The sequence below is a fragment of the Bufo bufo genome, chromosome 4 (genome assembly GCF_905171765.1).
Source record: "Bufo bufo chromosome 4, aBufBuf1.1, whole genome shotgun sequence".
Taxonomy (NCBI): domain Eukaryota; kingdom Metazoa; phylum Chordata; class Amphibia; order Anura; family Bufonidae; genus Bufo; species Bufo bufo.
In genome coordinates this window covers 395,340,119-395,364,012 of record NC_053392.1, presented here as the reverse complement: position 1 = coordinate 395,364,012, position 23,894 = coordinate 395,340,119, and the positions used below count along the sequence as shown (strand labels likewise).

The 23,894-nt window shown below is 39.7% G+C and overlaps 1 protein-coding gene across 1 annotated transcript in view; it reads right to left on the bottom strand.

Moving 5' to 3' along the window:
- Positions 1 to 1,865: 1,865 nt before the first annotated feature.
- The window catches only part of SAMD5 (sterile alpha motif domain containing 5), a 27,200-nt gene continuing 5,171 nt past the window's right edge, over positions 1,866 to 23,894 (bottom strand). The window contains exon 2 of the mRNA XM_040427108.1: positions 1,866 to 2,137. Within this exon, the coding sequence (XP_040283042.1) occupies positions 2,129 to 2,137 (9 nt within the window). The 3' untranslated portion in view covers positions 1,866 to 2,128. The remainder of the gene's footprint in view (positions 2,138 to 23,894) is intronic.

The following is a 23,894-nucleotide window of genomic DNA, read 5'->3' as shown; positions in this document are numbered from 1 at the left end:
AGGACGTGGTCGGAAGCCAAAAGTGACACCTGTGCTGGCCAGGAGGATAGTTAGAGAGGTGAAAAAGAATCCAAGGATCACCACCAAGGCCATCCTTGTGAATCTGGGCTCTGGTGGTGGCAATGTTTCAAGGCAGACAATCCAACGGACACTGCACACTGCTGGGTTCCACGGATGCAGACCAAGGAGGACGCCACTTCTCCAGATAAGGCACACAAAAGCTCGCTTGGCCTTTGCAAAAGCTCATCTGGACAAAGAAGAAGACTTTTGGTCTTCTGTGTTATGGTCAGATGAAACAAAAATTGAATTGTCACAATGATGTTTCCTTCATTTGGCGTAAAAAAGGAGAAGCCATCAACCCAAAGAACACCATCCCCACTGTCAAACATGGTGGTGGGAACCTAATGCTTTGAGGGTGTTTTTCAGCCAATGGACCAGGGAACCTAATCACAGTAAACGGCACCATGAAAAAAGAGCAATACATGAGGATTCTCAATGACAACATCAGGCAGTCTGCAGAAAAACTTGGCCTTGGGCACCAGTGGACATTTCAGCATGACAATACACACACAGCAAAAGTGGTGAAGAAATGGTTAGCAGACAACAACATTAACGTTTTGGAGTGGCCCAGCCAGAGTCCAGACTTGAATCCAATTGAGAATCTGTGGAGGGAGCTAAAGATCAGGGTGATGGCAAGAAGACCCTCCAACCTGAAAGATTTGGAGCTCATTGCTAAAGATGAATGGGCAAAAATTCCTGTGGAGACATGCAAAAAGCTGGTCTGCAATTATAGGAAGCGTTTGCTGTAATAGCCAATAAAGGCTTTTTTATTGATTATTGAGAAGGGTATGAATAATTTTGGACTGGACACTTTTTGCTCAAATGTAAATAAAAGCTGAGAAATGTTTTTTTCCCACAATAATGCCTCTTGTACTTCGTATTATCTTTTTGGAGACACCTATGTCATTTCCCATCAAAAAATTACTTGCTGGTTGAATAAAAGTAACTTTAAGTCAAAATTTGCCAGGGGTATGAATAATTATGGGCAGCACTGTATATGTATATTTAGGGGTATGCAGTTTATGGTGATGCTTGTATCACAGACCATCACCACTGACAGTCCAGGGTCAGTAGGAGGTTCCTGACACGGGATCACCATTGGGGCTGCTATTCCGTTTTTAGGTAGGGTTTCATTAGAAAAAGGGACAGAGAGGAATACTTCTTCCCTAACATAAGATACATGAGCCCTAAATTCATTGAAGGCATTGAAATAGAGAATTTTTGAAATATAGAATAAAAGCGATGTTTTAGTGGTGATGGTCTGTGATAGATTTTTTCTATATCCCATGTTATGTCTATCCGACGGTTAACTAGTCAGGACTGTGATTGTATGGTGATGCTTGTCATTGCTAAGGCAGCCACCACTGGCCCTTATTGCCCGTGCACCAAGAACTTGCAACCTCAATCTCACAGTTGGTGCCAAACCTATGGAAAGGCAGCGCCACATTCTCTAGTCTATTGGTTGAGTCATTATTTTGTCAGCTATCTGTCAGTGTTATATGCGCAGTTTATTGCAGTGTTATGTGTATACTCTGTGACCAAATTATTTGGGCACTATATGGTACACCAAAAGGAGGGCGTTAATAGAAGGTACCACACTGGGCCCTGTAGACATGTCCTGTTTAGACAGTTTGACATTTGTTTTTCAGTAGAACAACAAAAGATGTTTTAAAGTATGAAGACTAAATGACATTTTATTTCACACAAGCTTCTGGACAAATGTAACACAGTTTTTAATTTTCCATGTAAACAACTGATTTTATACGTCATGTATTCTTTTTTTATTATTATTATTGAATGTGACTATAAATGATAAAACAGGTCTGTAGGACTTACAAATAATAAAAGTTACAATTTATGGCAACACGTTCAGAAGTATATATGATGGCTATTGTTATAAAAACAAATCATGGTGTTCAAGTACATGCCATCTTCTTCTGCCGCACAATAAAACCACACTGATCAGAGAAAGGGGTCCTGGGTCTTGAACGTCTGTCTGTCCTCAGTCTCTCTTTCATCAAATCAGAAACTCTGTGTGCTGCATCCTTGGAAGGGAACCATGTATTCTTTAAAACTGCTAAAAAATACATAAAAAACATAGTTGTAATAACTGAGTCTGTGTATCAGTTCATCTGTCTACTGTGGAAAGTTATGCTGCTGTGAATAGACGTACAACAGCTCTTATCTCTTATGTTCTATGGCTGGGTTTACAGGGGCCGTTGGAACAGTCAATTGTCAGGATGGAACGCTCCTTTCCAACAGTCGGCTGCTCCTTCAGTGAAGGAGACTGTTGCATTTACATACAGCAATTTCCTTCACAGTATGAGGATTAGGGATCACTATAGCCATCCCTCGTCCCCATACAGAATCATTGTTTCTGGGCAGCAGATCTCTGTTTAGACAGCCAATGTGGTGCTCAGGAACGATGATTGGAGTGCCTGCATGAACAACAGGATCGCCGAATGAACAAGTGAATGATCGGTGGCACATTTAGATGGCCAGATTATCAGGAATGAGCTTTCACAAGAACAGTCATTCCTGATATGTTTCATCCGAAGTCGATTCACATAATACTTTGTTTAAATACTGTATGGAGCGAGCGCTTGGAACCAAACCCGAGTTTGGGAAATGTTTTTTTACAATAGAAATTCATTTTTGAAGTTATTACCCGAAGTCTCGCAAGACTTCGCAAAGTAATAACTTCAGCTCATCTGAGCCAATACATTCTAATACGCTTACAGTATTCAAACAAAGTTTTATGCGAATCGACTTCAGATGTTTCAACTGAAGTCGATTCGCTCATCCCTAGTTCCTGATAATCTGTCCGATTATTGATATGTGTAAATCCACCTCAACATTCTGTACATGTTACTAATAGGACCAGTACAATAGTACATAGAGAAGTAAGGGCCCCATAGCAAGGATCAAATCAGGCCCCCGACACAGGACAGAAGGGTTTCTGCCTAAAGCCTTTTCAATGAACCTGCCTCATTTGCTAAAAGTTGTTCCTTTAGAGGGTAGAGTTCAAGTTTTTACCTATCATCTATCCACTACATGCTAAATAGAAAGATAGATAGATAGATAGAATATAGATGGATAGATAGATAGATAGATAGATAGATAGATAGAATATAGATAGGATAGATAGATAGATAGAATATAGATAGATAGATAGAATATAGATAGAGAGATAGATAGATAGATAGAAAGAATATAGATAGAGAGATAAAAAGATAGAATATAGATAGATGGATAGATAGATAGATAGAATATAGATAGGATAGATAGATAGATAGATAGATAGATAGATAGATAGATAGAATATAGATAGGATAGATAGATAGATAGATAGAATATAGATGGATAGATAGATAGATAGATAGAATCTAGATAGGATAGATAGAATATAGATAGGATAGATAGAATATAGATGGATAGATAGATTGAATATAGATAGCTAGATAGATATATAGATAGATAGATATAATATAGATAGGATAGATATAATATAGATAGGATAGATAGAATATAGAAACATAGAAACATAGAATGTGTCGGCAGATAAGAACCATTTGGCCCATCTAGTCTGCCCAATATATTGAATCCTATGAATAGTCCCTGGCCCTTATCTTATATGAAGGATAGCCTTATGCCTATCCCATGCATGCTTAAACCCCTTCACTGTATTTGCAGCTACCACTTCTGCAGGAAGGCTATTCCATGCATCCACTACTCTCTCAGTAAAGTAATACTTCCTTATATTACTTTTAAACCTTTGTCCCTCTAATTTAAAACTGTGTCCTCTTGTGGTAGTTTTTCTTCTTTTAAACATGCTCTCCTCCTTTACCGAGTTGATTCCCTTTATGTATTTAAAAGTTTCTATCATATCCCCTCTGTCTCTTCTTTCTTCCAAGCTATACATGTTAAGGTCCTTTAACCTTTCCTGGTAAGTTTTATCCTGCAATCCATGTACTAGTTTAGTAGCTCTTCTCTGAACTCTCTCTAGAGTGTCTATATCCTTCTGGAGATATGGCCTCCAGTACTGCGCACAATACTCCAAGTGAGGTCTCACCAGTGTTCTGTACAGCGGCATAAGCACCTCCCTCTTTCTACTGCTTATACCTCTCCCTATACATCCAAGCATTCTGCTGGCATTTCGTGCTGCTCTATTACATTGTCTTCCCACCTTTAAGTCTTCTGAAATAATTACTCCTAAATCCCTTTCCTCAGATACTGAGGTCAGGACTGTGTCAAATATTCTATATTCTGCCCTTGGGTTTTTACGCCCCAGGTGCATTATCTTGCACTTATCCACATTAAATTTCAGTTGCCAGAGTTCTGACCATTCTTCTAGTTTTCCTAAATCCTTTTCCATTTGGCGTTTCCCTCCAGGAACATCAACCCTGTTACATATCTTTGTGTCATCAGCAAAAAGACAAACCTTACCATCGAGGCCTTTTGCAATATCACTTATGAAGATATTAAACAAAATTGGTCCCAGTACAGATCCCTGTGGAACCCCACTGGCAACATGACCTTGTTTTGAATGTTCTCCATTGACTACAACCCTCTGTTGTCTGTCACTCAGCCACTGCCTAATCCACTCAACAATATGGGAGTCCATGCTCAATGACTGCAGTTTATTGATAAGTCTTCTATGTGGGACAGTGTCAATAGCCTTACTAAAATCTAGATATGCGATGTCTACTGCACCTCCACCGTCTATTATTTTAGTCACCCAGTCAAAAAAATCTATAAGATTTGTTTGACATGATCTCCCTGAAGTAAACCCATGTTGTTTTTCATCTTGCAATCCATGGGATTTTAGATGTTCCACAATCCTATCCTTTAATAGGGTTTCCATTAATTTGCCTACTATTGATGTCAGACTCACTGGTCTATAGTTGCTCGATTCCTCCCTACTACCTTTCTTGTGAATGGGCACGACATTTGCCAATTTCCAATCTTCCGGGACGACTCCTGTTACTAATGATTGGTTAAATAAATCTGTTAGCGGTTTTGCCAGCTCACCACTAAGCTCTTTTAATAATTTTGGGTGTATCTCATCAGGCCCCTGTGACTTATTTGTCTTCACCTTAGACAGCAAACTTAGAACATCTTCCTCTGTAAAGATACATGCATCAAATGATTTATTAGTCATCCTTTCTAGTGGAGGTCCTTCTCCTTTTTCTTTTGTAAAAACTGAACAGAAGTATTCATTAAGGCAGCCGGCTAGCCCTTTATTCTCTTCTACATACCTTCCGTCCTTTGTTTTTAATTTAGTTATTCCTTGTTTTAATTTCCTTTTTTCATTTATATATCTGAAGAATGTCTTATCCCCTTTTTTCATAGACTGAGCTAGTTTTTCTTCTGCCTGCGCTTTAGAAGTTCTTATAACTTATATAGATAGGATAGATAGATATAATATAGATAGATAGATAGAATATACAGTACAGACCAAAAGTTTGGACACACCTTCTCATTCAAAGAGTTTTCTTTATTTTCATGACTATGAAGGCATCAAAACTATGAATTATCACATGTGGAATTATATACATAACAAACAAGTGTGAAACAACTGAAAATATGTAATATTCTAGGTTCTTCAAAGTAGCCACCTTTTGCTTTGATTACTGCTTTGCACACTCTTGGCATTCTCTTGATGAGCTTCAAGAGGTAGTCCCCTAAAATGGTCTTCCAACAGTCTTGAAGGAGTTCCCAGAGATGCTTAGCACTTGTTGGCCCTTTTGCCTTCACTCTGCGGTCCAGCTCACCCCAAACTATCTCGATTGGGTTCAGGTCCGGTGACTGTGGAGGCCAGGTCATCTGGCGGAGCACCCCATCACTCTCCTTCATGGTCAAATAGCCCTTACTTTCAAAGTTTTCCCAATTTTTCGGCTGACTGACTGACCTTCATTTCTTAAAGTAATGATGGCCACTCGTTTTTCTTTACTTAGCTGCTTTTTTCTTGCCATAATACAAATTCTAACAGTCTATTCAGTAGGACTATCAGCTGTGTATCCACCTGACTTCTCCTCAACGCAACTGATGGTCCCAACCCCATTTATAAGGCAAGAAATCCCACTTATTAAACCTGACAGGGCACACCTGTGAAGTGAAAACCATTTCAGGGGACTACCTCTTGAAGCTCATCAAGAGAATGCCAAAAGTGTGCAAAGCAGTAATCAAAGCAAAAGGTGGCTACTTTGAAGAACATAGAAAATGACATATTTTCAGTTGTTTCACACTTGTTTGTTATGTATATAATTCCACATGTGTTAATTCATAGTTTTGATGCCTTTAGTGTGAATCTACAATTTTCATAGTCATGAAAATAAAGAAAACTCTTTGAATGAGAAGGTGTGTCCAAACTTTTGGTCTGTACTGTAGATAGATAGATAGATAGATAGATAGATAGATATAATATAGATAGGATAGATAGATATAATATAGATAGGATAGATAGAATATAGATAGGATAGATAGGATAGATAGATAGATAGATAGATAGATAGATAGATAGATAGATAGATAGATAGAATATAGATAGGATAGATAGAATATAGATAGGATAGATAGAATATAGATGGATAGATAGATTGAATATAGATAGCTAGATAGATAGATAGATAGATAGATAGATATAATATAATATAGATAGGATAGATATCATATAGATAGGATAGATAGAATATAGATAGGATAGATAGATATAATATAGATAGATAGAATATAGATAGGACAGATAGAATATAGATTTGATAGATAGATATAATATAGATAGGATAGATAGATAGATAGATATAAATTGACCATTTTGCTATTGAGAGTCAAAGTTCTATAATCTTCAGCATCACATTCTGACGTGATGCATTACATATCCATATCATTCTCCATATTCCTATTAGATTACATATAACTGGAAGGCCTCTTGAGAAAATACATAAACAGCATCCATTTGGTTGACTGAAGGGATATTTATTATGATGTACTTTGACAATCCACTTGAAATCAGTGATTTTAATCCGATTTCTAATAAATGAATACAATATAAAATGCGTAAAGACTTTCAGATTATATCCAAACATGTTAAATTCTATCCAGTTATTCAATATGAAAAACAACCTTACCATACCTACCACTGACTTAAAAAAGATTTAAAAAAAAGCCCCTGTGATAGGACTGAAACATCACTGACTTCTGTCTGTACGTGGGTGCATAAACCCCTTGGGATTAGATCCTGATTCTGGCTGCTGGCACCCTTCCTAATCAGGTCTGGTTGAAGTGATGCTTTTCCCATTTTCTACCTCTCATTTAAAGGGACTCTGCAAGACCTAAAATGCCCTCCCTAATGCCCAGCGCCCTCATACCCAGAACCCCTGTCGCTCCTTAGGCCCACACGGCTGCATCTCCCTGTCGCGCGGATCTAAACATATGGTGATGGGGAAGGGCAGCAGTTGGTGCCAGCCAATAGCAGGTCACGATGGGAAAGAGCCTTCTTGGCGTCACCCCCAATGCTAGGGAGGCTCATCCCCATTGCGGCCTGCTATTGGCTGCTCCCCCATTGCCGGATGTTTTGATCAGTGCGATGGGGAGATGCAGCGGCGGCCGTGCGGGCATCAGGAGCGACATGGTTGCCGGGGAGCGGGGTAAGTATAACCCGTATGAGGGGCCCGGGCATTAGGGGGGACATTATAGGTCTTGGGTAACCCTTTTAAGATATAGGAAAATTGACCTACTTTGGCATGTTATGGTGGTATACTAGTGTATGTGCAAAACGTGCATTTCCTTATTGCAAAAGTTCTTATTGTTTCATATTTGAGCATTTCATATACTACTAGTAATAGGATTGACTACAGCACAATAGTGATAGCATTAGAACATGCTTAATGGTATATAATACCAATGAGGTTACTGTGGCAAACCTAAAAAGTAAATTGTATGAGTTTTTAGTATGTGACTGGGCAATTTTCATTGTAGCATCCAAGTACGGTAAGTAGGAAATCCCAGTGACACCATTATTAGTGTCATCCATAGAAACAAAACAATGCTCCTTTTGCGTTTCATATCCCAGTCAATTTTGTAAGGCAAGTATTATATTTAAAACTGTTAAGTTCTTACCTCAAAGGTGTGAATTACTTTGCACAGTTTAGTATTACCTGCAAAAATTGATATTTTACTGTGCAAGCCTTCTACAAGATCATTAATAAATATATTGAAGAGAATAGGGCCCAATACTGACCGCTGAGGTACTCCACTAGTGACAGTGACCCAATCTGAGTGTGTACCATTAATAACCACCCTCTGTTTTCTATCCCTCAGCCAGTTACTTACCCACATACAGATGTTTTCTCCCAGTCCGAGCATTCTCATTTTATATACTAACATAGCTGCCAACTGTCCTGGATTTTTCAGGACTAGGAATGAGCAAAATCAACTTCAGATGAAACATCCGAAGTCGATTCACATAAAAGTTTTTACTGTAAAACAACATTTCCCGAACTCGGGATCGGTTCCAAGTGGAAATGTTTTTTTACAGTACAAATTAATTTATGAAGTTATTGCGCAAAGTCCCTGGAGACTTCGCGAAGCAATAACTTTGGCTCATCTGAGCCAATACATTCTAATACTGTACGGAGCTCCTGCTCTGTACAGTATTAGAACGAAGTTTTATGCGAATCGACTTCGGATGTTTCATCCTAAATCGATTTGCTTATCCCTACTTAGGACTGTCCCTGATTTTTAGAGACAGTTCTGGCAAATTTGCACTGTCCCCGGGCAAAAACGAGCGGGGCTAACACAAACACCGCTCACAATTTGGTGTTTCCAATGGGTTCGGGGCATTTTCATTTTGGGGCTTATATACCTGATTTTACCAACTCAAATGTTGGTAAGTATGTACTAACCATTTATGTGGCACAGTATCCTAGGGATAGGTCATCAATGTTACACTCCCAGAAAACCCCTTTGATATCACCAGTTCCGGCGTATATAAGTACAGATGCTGTATTTTATGCCCTATAAGATGCACTTTTTTCCTCCCAAAGTGGGGGGGAAATGTCAGTTCATCTTATGGGGTGAATACTAATAAGTGCTTCCATCATGGAAGCTCTCATTATTGCAGGAGGGCTTGGAAGTGGTTAATGCAGTGCTCCTCAGGCTCTGTGCTCACTTCTTCCTAATCTTCTTCTGCAGGGCTCTACACACAGGGCTGTGACCTGCGCACAGCGTGAAGACATCGGCGCACTCTGTGACCTCATGCTGTTTGACGTCAGGTCAGAGCACAGCACGGCATGAAAGACCAGGAAGACCGCTGGATCCCAGGAGCGGCGGCAGCATCCGGAGCAGGAGAGATAAGTTGATCTTTTTTTTTGTCTTCTCTGGTCTGTTTGGGGGTCATATTCACATTGATGGGGTCTGGTCTGAGGTCTTATTCACATTGGGGGTCGGATCTGAGGTCTGATTGGGAGTCTTATTAACCTTGGGTGTCTGATTAATATTGAGGGTTTGATTGGGGTTCTGATCTGATATCTAATAAAAAAAAAAATCCGAGGTGCATCTTATGGGCAGGTTGATGGACAGAGAAGGATTTGTTTCCAGCCTGTGAAGATAATTTCCTGTTATGGGCTATGAAGTTCCTAGAAGGTCTATTTGTACATATAAAGTATAATACACACTGCCACCCAATTTTCCTTCCTGGAGAAATATATTGATTGGATATTTGTCAACACCATATATGCAAAGAAATCATTTGTCATAAATTACATCCGATAAAACACCCAGACTACAAGCCAACACGCACTAGGATTTAGGAGGGGTTCTGAAATTACCCGAGAGACTACATAGGATTGGTACCATATGTTATGACATATGAGTCATTTAGCAAATAAAGCTAAGCAAGTGCATTCCTAATGTATGCCAACAGATAATTTGTGCAAATGGCTCATCCTCTGTATACTTAGTTGACAACTGCAATCAGCTCGAATAGACTTGAAATTTAACATTATTTGCAGCAAGGGAGACAGGTTTCTTCTAGACTAAAAAAAAACCCCAATCGAATAACAACTGCCTGGCGGTACCATGTGCCGTGAACATATCTCCTGCATGTCACCTTGCCTCCAAACCATGTGCAAAATGCACATTATAACAGATTATGTGCAAAATACCATTTGTCTATGGCATCCTACTGTATCTTACTCTTTACAGTTCCTTGTGTCACATTCCTTTGTGACAAATGGACCAGGGGGAGATTAAATGGGAAGACTACCCTCTATTAGCTCTTATGTAGTGGATGAGTATGTAAGGAGCATTACAGCAGCTGTAGTATCAGCCATCTGAACATGAGGGATATAATCTCATCACTGCTGCAGGAATTAAGGAATATAGCCCAGACATTAAGTTGTCAAGGCCTATCTATGAGAAATATTCTATTATCGAAATGTATTCTGAAAGAAAGACAGATGTGCAGTAGCAATAAGGAACAGGCACTTATTCTGCGCGGGCCACCACTGTTTAAAGTCCTGCTACCTTACCTACTACTGAGAGGTCCCTGAACATATTGCTACCAACATTATAGCACATTATAAAATAATATAGATAGATAGATAGATAGATAGATAGATAGATAATGAGATAGATATGAGATAGATATGAGATAGATACATAGATAGAAATTAGGTAGATAGATAGATAGATAAAAATGACAAAAAGGCAGGCAGCACAGCGAACTCCGCGGCACTTCCAGGATCAAGCGTGTGTTTATTCACCAAAAAACAGCGACGTTTCGGTCCACAATTAAAATTCTTATTCACATGTTCCAGAAAAAAAATCTGTACAGATGCTCAGTATAGTCACAGATTGTGTACAGAGAAACCACGGATTAGCCTCAATGAGTTAGGCTAAACCGTGTGTGGCTCCACCGGCACATGTGCAGCAGAAGTCTGGGTGTCAACCTCCGCTGCAGAGCCTCTGGTTTGCCATTGACATATCCACAATGTACGAATCTTCTGTAAGGAGTATGGAGCTCCCCACCATCCTCTGCCAATGGACAGTCTGGGGCATCTGATTTGGATACCTGACACAAATTGCATTTGGGTGTTATCCATGTTTAGGAAGCTGCCTATGTTGTCTATTGAACTAGAATACAGACAACCCATAAAAAACATATCCATCTTTAGTACTGATATAAAACATTTAATCAGTGGCGCAGAATTTGGACTGTTGTCCCGTATTTCCAGTAACAGAAATCTCTAGGTAGGGTATAAAGGGGTTGGAGCTTCGTATGGGGCCTTTTTGTTTATGATTTCATCGTACATGTCTTTGACAGATTATTTAGACTGGTATTCCATTGCAAGAAGGCCCACCAGCCAACCAAGAGGATCCGTACTCAAGCAGGCGACTGCGAGCTTCTGCTGCCAGTTACGTTTCATCATTTTCCTAGAAACCTTCATACACTGGCCTAAAAGCATAATCCCCACCACTAATGGTAATAAAACAAGGCCTGACATTATATACATTGCACACAATAATGTAGAATTTGCCAGCTCTGCTACCCTACACAGATTTCATACCACAGACAGGCCAGTGCTGGTTATAAAATTAAGATATTGTGTTCATTTTCACACAAGCTATATATTATTTGGAAAGCTAGTATTCATTGTTGGAACTGTGTAAAATGTGACTTTAAATTTGCCATTAAATTCATAGAATCTGGCTCAGAGATGAACACACTGGGTAAAGGATAGAATAAAAGAATGTGGTAATAGTAGAAAAAGTAAATGCAAGCGGCACTGCCGAGTGTCCCAGATAAATGCATCGGGTCCTCAAACACGTGTCCCTTTAAGACACATACGGTGGTGCACAGCCCCAAGCTTCAGAGACAGTAACAATTCAAGATAAGAATAAGAAAAAGAAGAGGCGGCACTCACCAGTCTGGCCAGATGAGGCGCAAACTAGCGTGAAATGGCCGTCGCCGCGAACCTTTCCGTATACCCTGACACCGTATGCTCCTGCCCGAATATTAAGTTGGATGAATAAAGGATCTTTTTTTATCAGCACTGGTGAGTGCCGCCTCTTCTATTTCTTAAAGAAGGTTGTCTCACTTCAGTGAATGGTATTTATCATGTAGAGAAAGTTAATACAAGCCACTTACTAATGTATTGTGATTGTCCATATTGCTTCCTTTGCTGGCTGGATTCATTTTCCTTCACATTATATACCGCTTGTTTCCATGGTTACGACCACCCTGTGATCCAGCAACAGTGATCGTGCTAGCAGGCTATAGGAAAAAGTGCAGGCCTCTCTGGTGGCTGGGACCATGGAAGTGAGTAATAGGCCAGCCTTTTTCCTTGAGTGTGGAAGAGTGGCTACCGCTGCTAGTTTGTAGGATGGCCGTAACCATGGAAATGAGCAGCGTACAATGTGATGGCAAAATGAATCAGGTCAGCAAAGGAGGAAATATGGACAATCACAATACATTAGTAAATTGCCTTGTATTAATTTTCTCTACATAAATGCTATTTGCTAAAGTGAGACAATCTATTTAATCTTTCTGTGACTATATAAATTGGCAGTTAGATTTTAACGTGACTGATCCTTTTGTTCTTGGTAAGATAAGATGCAGACAGCGGCTTACTCCCCTCTCTCCATTCAGTACACATGCATGCTCAGCTGAGCCAAGTGTGCATGTCTTTTACATATGTGTCAAACTGATCAGCAAAATTCAGTCAAAATTGGAATTTGGCTCCTAAAGAAAAACAAACAAACAAACAAACAGTAAGTAGATTAGTAAATAAAGGTTTTAGATAATTCCAAGACATTTGGCAGAGGATGAGAGGGCTTACCACATGGGATAATACACTGAAATTAGTAATGTATTCAGGCAGCATCATTTATGCCATTTAGGCTTTCAACATATACACTCACTGATTTAAACCACTAAGCCACATCCTGTATACAAAAGGAAAGCCTCTTAAGATTTATTCTGTTTCCAAGATTTGATGAATAGCATAAAATCATATAAAGTTTTACATGTGTTCATTGTACACAGTATATACATAGCTTGATAGATAGATAAATTATATATAGACAGGTGGAAAAATAGATATTAGATGGATAGATACTGTAAATGATAGATAGAAAGGTAGAAAGATAGATAGCTAGATAGATAGATAGATAGATAGATAGATAGGCAGGTGGAAAAATAGATAATTGATCTCATTGATCAAGAGTAAAAAGCCAGAGGCCCAGATGGGATCCTCCTAGAAATGATAAAATACAGCCCACCAGGTATCCAGGCCGCAAAAGTATAACTCTTCAATGATGTGCTCAGTGCCGGCTACTTCCCCCAGAGCTGGAACCATGGCCTCTTCACCCCCATACACAAGAGCGGAGACAGGAATGACCTAGCCAACTACCCAGGTAAAATTTCTGCTTTCTGTAAGATAACCTGAAAATCCTCGAGAAATTCAGCACTTCGTGGGCACTGCCCATCAATCCAAAGAGTACCAACATCATAGTGTTCCAGAAGACAAACCAGCCGGGCATCCTCCCTTCCTGTTAAACAACTGTCCACTTTCAGAAACTGACAGGTTCACCTACCTCAGACTAGAAATTAGCCAGTCCAGAAGCTTTAAGCAAGCCATAGAGACACTGAAAGACAAGGTGTTCAAAACCTTCTATGCCATCAGGTGTATGTATCATCTCAAAGCATCCTTCTGCATGGCAGCGAAGTCTTGGGTCTGAATACATACCCAGACTGGTCAAAGTGGGACTCTGGGCCAACGGAAATATGCCATCTAAAATTCTGCAAAATATCTTCTCCAGGTCCATCGGAGCACCTGTAACAACGCCTGGGCATATTCCTACTATACATTGCTGTCCAGAAAAGAGTGCTGCAATTCAGAGCCCATGAGCCCATCTACATAGCATCAGTCCCAGCTCATACCACCAAATGTACCAAGAAGCTTTAAAAAAAATTAAGCACCCCGAAACAAGTCACCAAAACCCAGCCTGACCAGGCCACCAACCAGCACAGCCTGAAATCCAGAAGGGAATTTCAGAAAACAATATATAAGAACAAAGAGTATATCAGAGTCTGGAGGAGTGACATAACATCACAGAATCTAACAATATACCAGAGCCTGCAGAGGGAGTACAAACTGGCTCCATATCTGGAGAAACTCCCCAAACCCAGAGACTGACAAACCCTGAGCTGCTGCAGACTGAGCGCCCAAAGCCTGCTCATTGAATCTGGGCGGCGCCAACAGAACTACGAGCACAGGGAGAGCAGACTGTGCCAGCAGTGTGAACAGGAGGCTGTGGAGTATGATGCCCACTTCCTTCTGCAGTGCCCCAAATATAAATAGCAGTGAGGGACACTCACTTCAGGAGACTGTCTGATCTCTGCCCAGACTTCACCTCCATGGAGGAGGAAGAGACACTATCTATACTGCTGGGGGAGGAGAAGAACACAGCGGCCATAGCAGCACAATATGTCAGTGCCTGCCATAGACTGAGAGGAGAGTGATATGCCATGGACTCCTATACAACCACTCTGGATGTGCCGCTACCCACATCCCCCACCCCAATCCATTTATTTCCCACTTGCTTTGACAATGCTAATATGTATTTAGTCCTGCCAATAAAGCTGATTTGAAATAGATGGATAGATAGATAGATAGATAGATAGATAGATAGATAGATAGATAGATATACAGGTAGATAAGAGATAGAAAGATAGATAAATAGATAGATATGAGATAGATAAATAGATAGACAGATATTTTTTTCTTCTGAATGACTTGTTAGTGATTGAGAGTAAAAAATCTATACTCTTTAGCATCACGTATGTAACAGGATGTTCAAAATTTAAGTTAATCAGAGCCATTATGTAAGCTCCTACAAAGTCTTTTTTCTTAGATATTTCCTTTTAATCTTTCATAATTTTATTTGTTGCTATATAACTGCAGTAAACTGTGCAGAGCCGAAATTTCTATTATTTTTCTTCTGCTCTAGCAGACACCCGCTGTCTGCATGGACGTATGCTATTAGCAAGGGTCCTGTCAAATGGTTATTCTCTTCAAGGCAATTAAAATTTGAGTATAGGCAGCATAGCCAAAAGTTCACACAGAAATAAATAATGTGGTACATCTGTGGTGGTTCAGCTTCTCTTTCATTAAAGCTTAGTTACCGTTAGGGAAACATTTTTGCTTTCTATTTTTTCAGTTACCTTCTAGAATTATTCTAGCTATAGAATATATATTTTGCTGCTATACACAATGTCGCATATTCTTTATTCCATGTTTACATATCAGAGGCCTGAGCTCTGTTTATTCCTGATATAGATTCAATTATCTGCATTTAAGTAAAATCAAAGGCTACAGTTGCCAGTAGCAGGAGAAACTTACTACATATCCTTTTTATATTAACCCTGTAAAGAAAACAATGTATGTGTCAGTTGCAGAAAGTTAGCATGTTATCGTTAAAGAGGACTATCCACCACTCATGACATGCCGGTTTTAATAGCTCCATGCATTTCCCTAATAATAACAATTTAGGAGCATCTATTCTTATAGCACTATAGCTCTGTTGTTCCTTCATTATTTCAGCAAGAAGTTATGAATAATTACTAGCAGTCTGCAGTAAGGGTACAGAGAGGAGGTAACAAGTTGGGGGTGTGTCCCTGCACAGACTGACTCTATCCAATCAGTGCTGCCATTTTCAGGCTGTGCAGGTACACCCCCCCAACTGGTTACCTCCCCTCTGTACCCTTACTGAAGGCTAATAGTAATAATTCATAACTTCTAGTAGAAATAATAGAGAAATGGCACAACATACAGACATAAGAATAGATGCTCCAGAATTGTTATTACATGGGGAATGCATGAAGCTATTAAAACAGACATGTCAGGAGAGGTGACAGGTCCTCTTTAACCCCTTAAGGACATAGGCTGTACCGGTACGCCCTATTTCCCGAGTCCTTAAGGACCCAGGACGTACCGGTACGTCCTAACTTTAAATAGGCATTCCGGCGCCCCAGGGGTTAATCTGAACAGGATGCCGGCTGAAATCATTCAGCCGGCATCCTGTCACAACGCCAGGGGGGGTCATGTGACCCCCCCCCGTGTCGGCGATCGCAAAAGCTGCGCTTTTTGCAGTTTCTGATCCCCGCGGTCCCTGACCACGGGGATCAGAAACTTTAGAGTGCCTAAAATCAATATTTTTTACCCCCCCCCCTGCACCCCTGCACAATTTGATGCACATGACCTAACCCCTCAGGTGACCACCGTAAAAAAAAAAAAAAAAAAAAACGGTGTAAAAAAAGCAATTTTTTTGCCATCTTATGTCACAAAAAGTGTAATAGCAAGCGATCAAAAAGTCATATGCACCCCAAAATAGTGCCAATCAAACCTTCATCTCATCCCGCAAAAAATTAGACCCTACTCAAGATAATCGCCCAAAAACTGAAAAAACTATGGCTCTTAGACTATGGAGACACTAAAACATTTTTTTGGTTTTAAAAATGAAGTTATTGTATAAAACTTACATAAATAAAAAAAATTGTATACATATTAGTTATCGCCACGTCCGTGACAATCTGCTCTATAAAATTACCACATAATCTAACCTGTCAGATGAATGTTGTAAATAACAAAAAAAATAAACGTGCCAAAAAAGCAATTTCTTGTTACCTTGCCGCATAAAAAGTGTAATATAGAGCAACCAAAAATCATATGTACCCTAAACTAGTACCAACAAAACTGCCACCCTATCCCTTAGTTTCTAAAATGGGGTCACTTTTTTGGATTTTTTACTCTAGGGGTGCATCAGGGGGGCTTCAAATGGGACATGGTGTAAATAAACCAGTCCATAAAAATCAGCCTTCCAAAAACCAAATGGCGCACCTTTCACTCTACGCCCCGCTGTGTGGCCGTACAGTAGTTTACGGCCACATATTGGGTGTTTCTGTAAACGGCAGAGTCAGGGAAATAAAGATACAGTCTTGTTTGGCTGTTAACCCTTGCTTTGTTACTGGAAAAAATGGGTTAAAATGAAAAATTTGACAAAAAAATGAAATTCTCAAATTTCCTCCCCATTTGCCAATAACTCTTGTGCAACACCTAAAGGGTTAACAATGTATGCAAAATCAGTTTTGAATACCTTGAGGGGTGTAGTTTCTTAGATGGGGTCATTTTTGGGTGGTTTCTATTATGTAAGCCTCGCAAAGTGACTTCAGACCTGAACTGGTCCCTAAAAATTGAGTTTTTGTAAATTTCAGAAAAATTTAAAGATTTGCTTCTAAACTTCTAAGCCTTATAACATCCCCAAAAAATAAAATATAATTCCCAAAATAATTCAAACATGAAGTAGACATATGGGGAATGTAAAGTCATCACAATTTTTTGTGGTATTACTATGTATTACAGAAGTAGAGAAACTGAAACTTTGAAATTTGCAAATTTTTCAAAATTTTTGGTAAATTAGGTATTTTTTTGTGCAAAAAAAATTTTTTTTTGGACTTCATTTTACCAGTGTCATGAAGTACTATATGTGACGAAAAAACAATCTCAGAATGGCCTGGATAAGTCAAATTGTTTTAAAGTTATTAGCACTTAAAGTGACACTGGTCAGATTTCCAAAAAATGGCCTGGTCCTTAAGGTGAAAATGTGCCCGGTCCTTAAGGGGTTAAAAACCATGACTATTCAGTGTATTAGAACCTCTTTAAAAACAAAGGTCAAACTTCATTAAAGTAGTTAATAAACACACTGGATATCAATCATAAAATCTGCTACACCAGTTTTGCTGCTTAAAAGTTTCAGAAGAGATGTTGCGTGTGACATTTTGTGCCTATTTCTGCGACACTTGGTAAGCTTTGCCACTTTCAGGAGTGGAGTAAAAAGTTGGGTGGGATTAGAGATTCGAACAGTGTTATATCTCATTTACGATGGGAAACTTTCACCGATAGTGACTAAACCACATCGCACTGCACCAAATTTAATAAAAATGGGTGCCACTTCAGAAATTTGGGGCAACTACACAAAACAAAGACAGACTTAAAACTGACACACAAAAAAAACACTGCAAATCATAAATTTCACCATAATGTAAACTATTTAAAATCGGAAAATCACTATGTGCCAATTTAATAAAAGACAACTCTTAGCAGTGAAGGTAGGTACCAAGCAATCCCTACACAAGGTTTCCCCGTAAAGCACAATACATTAAAATTCAGATCAATATTACATACACTGTATATAAATATATTGCAAAGTAAGTAAGCCATGCATCAGATATGACACATGCTGATGATTCCACAACTCTCTAGTCCAAATTTTTTTTACATAAGTGTCTCCTTGGCAACATTTTACTGAAAGCTTTATGCATATTCAATTTTCTTATGAACACACCCAAAAAGCTCTTAGAATATAGTTTATCTGTCAAAAACCGAACTCTAATTATTTAACAAAATTTATCTTCAGTACATCACAAGCATAAAAGTTATTATTTTGTGATTTATCACTGAAGCAAAATTATCTAAAAAGCATAAAAGCTTTTAAATCAATCACAGGTGAGTGATAAGGTGCACTTAGCTTTATTTTTATAGGACGGTTACCGTAACTAATAAGTGGCAGGGAAATATTTCTTGGGTATTTATATAAACAGAATTGTCAGGCTGTGATTTTATGCATTTGCAGCATTCTGTTGATGAAATGGCAAATTTTTCTGTACACACATATTCGGAAAGGTTAGGCCCAGTGACAGGAAAAGACTTGTATTTGGTTAAACCTCATATAAGTATATAATTAACAGGTGACTTTGCTCTGATAATGTTACAGGGGTTTTCTTAGAGGGGTTTCCTTATGATAGTTCATTAATATCTGATTGGTGGATGTCCGTCTGAGTCCCGGCACCCCCACAAAGCTGCAGCCTCCTCTTAGTTACCAAGCACAGCATTGTACATTGTATAGTAGCAGTGCTTGGTATTACAGCGCAGGTCCATTCACTTGAATAGGTCTGAGTGGCACATAGGCCATGTGTCTGATGAATGTGATGTCATTGGCTTAGGAAGAGGCTGCAGTGCTCACCAGAGCACCGCGGCCTCTTCAAACAGTTGATTGAAATTGGCGGGTGTGCCAGGAGTTGGACCCCCACCAAACAGATATTTATGACCTATCATACGGGTAAGTCATCAACACCACCCTATGTGTTCTTATGTGCACTACAACTTTTCATCACAACCAATCAGCCACAAATATTCCAAATAAAGTGCAAACTGTATTGGGGTCATTTACTTGTGGTTTTCGGTATAAAAAAAAGTCACAATGTTTGACACAAAGTGCATTTTGCTCAAAAGTTTGAGACTTTTTATCTTTTACGCTGGTCTCAGATGTTTTTTGCACAAAATGCTGTGGCCAGATGTTACATGCTGGAGGTCAATAGGCAATTATAACATGCCCTGCTTTTTTGTAGTGGTGTTTCAAGACAGTAGACTGGTGTTTTTTTTTATTCCTTGGCACTTTTGAAATCACCACATGTTCTAAGTGTGATTTTTTTCTTCAAGTGGTTTCTCATTAACTTCTCTATAGGAAAAAACATCTAAAAAAAAAAATAATTAAAATGAGTGACTAAAAAAATTCTACCCCAAAAAAACCTTAGAACTGAGCATGAATGTCATTTGTTAGAAAAGATCTGCTATATCAGTGTGAATGAGGATATATCATAGGTAACATTATCACAGAAACAACATTCTGCTTGTTATTTTGGAACCTACAAAGCCCTTTTTTCTATTGATTGTTCCATAGGACAAAGCCTCCATGGCGCCTTCTAAATGAATAGCACAGACCCTTATCAGAATCCATTACAGTTATTTGTGACCTCGTACCTTTTGTCCGCCTTACTGCCAAACACAGCAGTTTTCACACATGGATAATTGTAGACTTTGCTAGACTTCACGTATTAAATTACTTTCTTTTAAAATACATATAGGGTCATTTACTATATACGTCTATATTAGACATATTTCTGATGCAGATTCCAGCACAAAAGTTATTTGCGCCACAATCTGCGACTTTTCCCAGCTCACTCCAGTCTAAAAATGTGGCGGAGGCGGGGAAGAGGCCAGACCGGCAGACCTGTCTCATTCATCATTTTCTACGCCTGTTTCAGGAGTAGAAAATTGTCTCAATTTAAGCCAGAATGGAAGCTGTCTTACATTTAGACTGGCGGTGAATACACAAAGGTTTGTAGAGGCTGGAGACTCTACATGACTTTGGCAGTTCTACCGCCAGCTAAAGGGATTATGAAGACCGGTGTCTAAAACATAGTTCCTGTATACAAAACTACGTTCGGCTTTCTCCGAAACTCCCATAGAAATGAATGGAGTGGCCACGCACATCAGACCACTCACTCCATTCATTTCAGGGGGCTTCAAGGAGTTTGTGGCCCAAGTTCTCATGATCAGTGGGGGTCCCGGCAGTATCAGTGGTAGGACCCCCACTGATCCAATAGTTATCCCCTGTCCTGAGGTTAGGGGATAATTTGATAAAACTGGAATACCCCTTTAACTATATAAAGGTTTTCAGAAATTGTTCTTTTAAGCACTATCAACACTAACAATGCATAAGCCTCTTGCAAATGCATTTTCTGCCATTTGATAATAAAATGCATTTAACATTTAAATGGCAGAGTTTGTTTTTTCTCTGCATTTACGATTAATAATTTCAAAGATAGGTAGGTAGATAGATAAATAGATAGACAACAGTAGTGCTGGGGTCCTAGGTTCGAATCCGACCAAGGACAACATCTGCATGGAGTTTGTTTGTTCTCCCTGTGTTTGTGTGGGTTTCCTCTGGGTACTCCGGTTTCCCACATTAAAAAGACATACTGAGAGAAAACCCATTGTGATCCCCACTGGGGACAGCCTGATGCTAATGTCTATAAAGCGCTGTGGAATATAGCAGCGCCATATAAGTATGTAAAATAAATAATAAATAGATGATTCATAGATCCTTGCAACAAAGCATAGTACCTACTTTCAAAACAGCCTCCGACCACCCATTTGTGCCAGTGACGTCAACGGGCTCACTGCTAGGTGGAAGTCTCTGCCTAGCGTAGTGATGTGAAGCCCGTTATGTCACCAGCAGTACTCTTGCTCTACGTGATGCAAGGCAAGGGGGAGCATGCTCTGATGCTCCACTCATAGATAGTAAAAGAATAAAGAAGAGCTTATATCCAGGTTCCGCAACCCCTTTAAATCTGTGACTCATTTTACATCAATGCCAGATTAAATAAAAGAGGGGTGTGTTGCGAACAAGGGGCTGGAGTGTAGATTTTTACAACAAGGACATTGGAAGTGGGTTAAGGAAAATGGCAGTGCCAAAGGGCTGGCAGCTCTAGGTAGTCTGAGTGAGGTGTGAATAGAAGAGGGAGTTAGGGTGGAGAACCAAGATCGGGTAAAGGATGGGTGGGCAGGTTTACAGGGGGTTGGTATAGTAGGTAGGCCCTAGGTACCCCAGTCCAACACTGATTGTATTACAAAGGTCAGTGAAAGACTAGAGTTTTGCAATGAAAGATAACCTAGTTTTACTATTCAGTAAACGCTATATACATGCATATATCTGTAACAGTGCAACTACAGCCTATTTCTTCCACAGAACAGGGACCAGTATCTGAACGTGCATACTTCACAACCTATGGAAGCTTCATGCTTCTAACCCCAGCACCAATCCAGAAATCCATTGCTGCCCTACTGTTAAATGACCAGCTCCTTAAGCCGTCTCTGAAAGTTGTTGTCATTTCTGTATAGCAGGCAGAATGACATCTTTACAATGAACTGAAATTCCTTACAGAAATTATGTAAGGAGCCAGTTTCTTAAATGAGAGCCAAAACACCTTGAGGGTGGATGGGGAAGAGACTATAACTGCAACATCACGAGCATAAGAAATGAAGTTTGTCTGTTTGACAGATTCTATTTTAGAAAATGTAAACTCTGGCTCTGCCTGTAGTTATGCTACATTTATACTGTCTAATTAGAAGCCACTATTGTCAGAATCCAGTATGCGTCCTACTATTCAGCAAAGGCATGCTGTATTCCTGACAAGACTCATTAGGTAGAAGAAGTCATTCATTAGACGAACCATGCCACAGGAGCAGACTACACTTTAAAGTCACTGCTGATTACATGCAACAAGAGATTTACGTGAAGAAATAAACAGCAGATGTTTTATTTTTATGAAATTTCCAAACCTAGTTTGCACAGTTGATGTCTACTAAGGCAATCAATACTCTGAGAACTAAATCAGTATTGTTTTACAGTTTGAGTCTCTGGAGATCAACCATTACCTTCAGCTCACAAATCTCAAGTCCAACCTTCTCTGGACATAAGGCAACTGGCTGCAGAACAGACTCCTCTACCTTGTCTGCAATAAGAAACCAGACATGATAAGGGGTTTTCCAGGATTTTTTTATTGATAGACCATCAATATCTGATCATCTGTCACCCAGCACCCCCACCAATCAGCTGTTCCCGAGTAGCTTCAGCGCCTGCAATAGCTGCCAGCAGGGGCAAACTGAGAACTTAAAGTGGCCCTGGAAAAAATACTAAAGGTGGCCCCATTTTGTAGTTGTGTCCAAATTGATGGAAGGCAGGGCCAGAAATACCATATTGTGGCATGTTATACTACCCCAACAGAGCCAAATACCACAGTCCTTCACAAAATACTGCCAGCAGCACAAGATTCATTCCCAAAAACTTCCACTGGGGGGCCCCTGGGAAATTTCCCTGTAAGGTCTATGGCCAATCTGCCCCTGGCCGCCAGAGCTACAAAGTTCCATCCATTGTGTAGTGGACAGAGCTGGTTACAGCAATCATTGGAGTGACTGGAAGCAGAGCTGTAGTAACCAGCTCTGTCCACTACACAATGGACAGAGATGTAGTTCCAGCACCAGAGCTACTCAGGAACAGCTGATTGGCAAGGCTGTGGAGAGTTGACCCCTGAAGATTAGACATTGGCTTCTCCTGAGGAAAGGCCATGAATACAAAATTCTGGAAAACCCCTTTAAGCTGCACCCCTTTGGTGAAGGATATTCTCTGAAAGATTTTTCCAAGGCTGCTCCCTTAAAATCTTATGAAAAATGTGAAGATAGGCAATCATTCATCTCTAGGTTTGCTATTCCTTTAAGGCAAATACCTCTGCAGTTATCATTATGTTCTCTTCACATTAATGGTGCCATGTGACGATTCTGTTTTTTCCCTCTCCCTCCTGCATTCTACAGATAGCACAAAGTGAACAAACAAACAATTAACAATACGTTTATGGAATATCAATGCTACTTGCATGAAATATTCAAATTTCCCAGGATGGAGAAGTACTGTAAATCTATCCCACTGTGCTCATGATCCCTGAAAAATGCTGCTCAAAAGACAAAGAGCTTCATTGCTGCATACGACCATCCGCTATCCTTCAGTGAATACTTTGAATAAATTTGCCTAGAGGTAAGCATTTCAATGTTGTCAGTGTTACAACCCGGTCCAGTTTTGTGTGCATAATTCTACAACTGAAAATATCAACTTGCCCTTTACAAAATATATTCTCTTTTCATGGCCAGAGGTGTAACAATCACAGTCACGCGCAGTGTGACGTGACCAGATCCAGATAGGAAGAGATACTGCTGGTGGCCACTGTCAACTCTATCTGCATCCTCACTAATTGCTAATTAAAGGGGTTGGCTGCTTTCTTATTAATATATTTCCTTAGACTTAACATGTTTATCTTCCTTTCCTATCAATTTTGCTGCAATCTTGTTTTCTTTCCCTGCTGTTCTGGTCGTAAA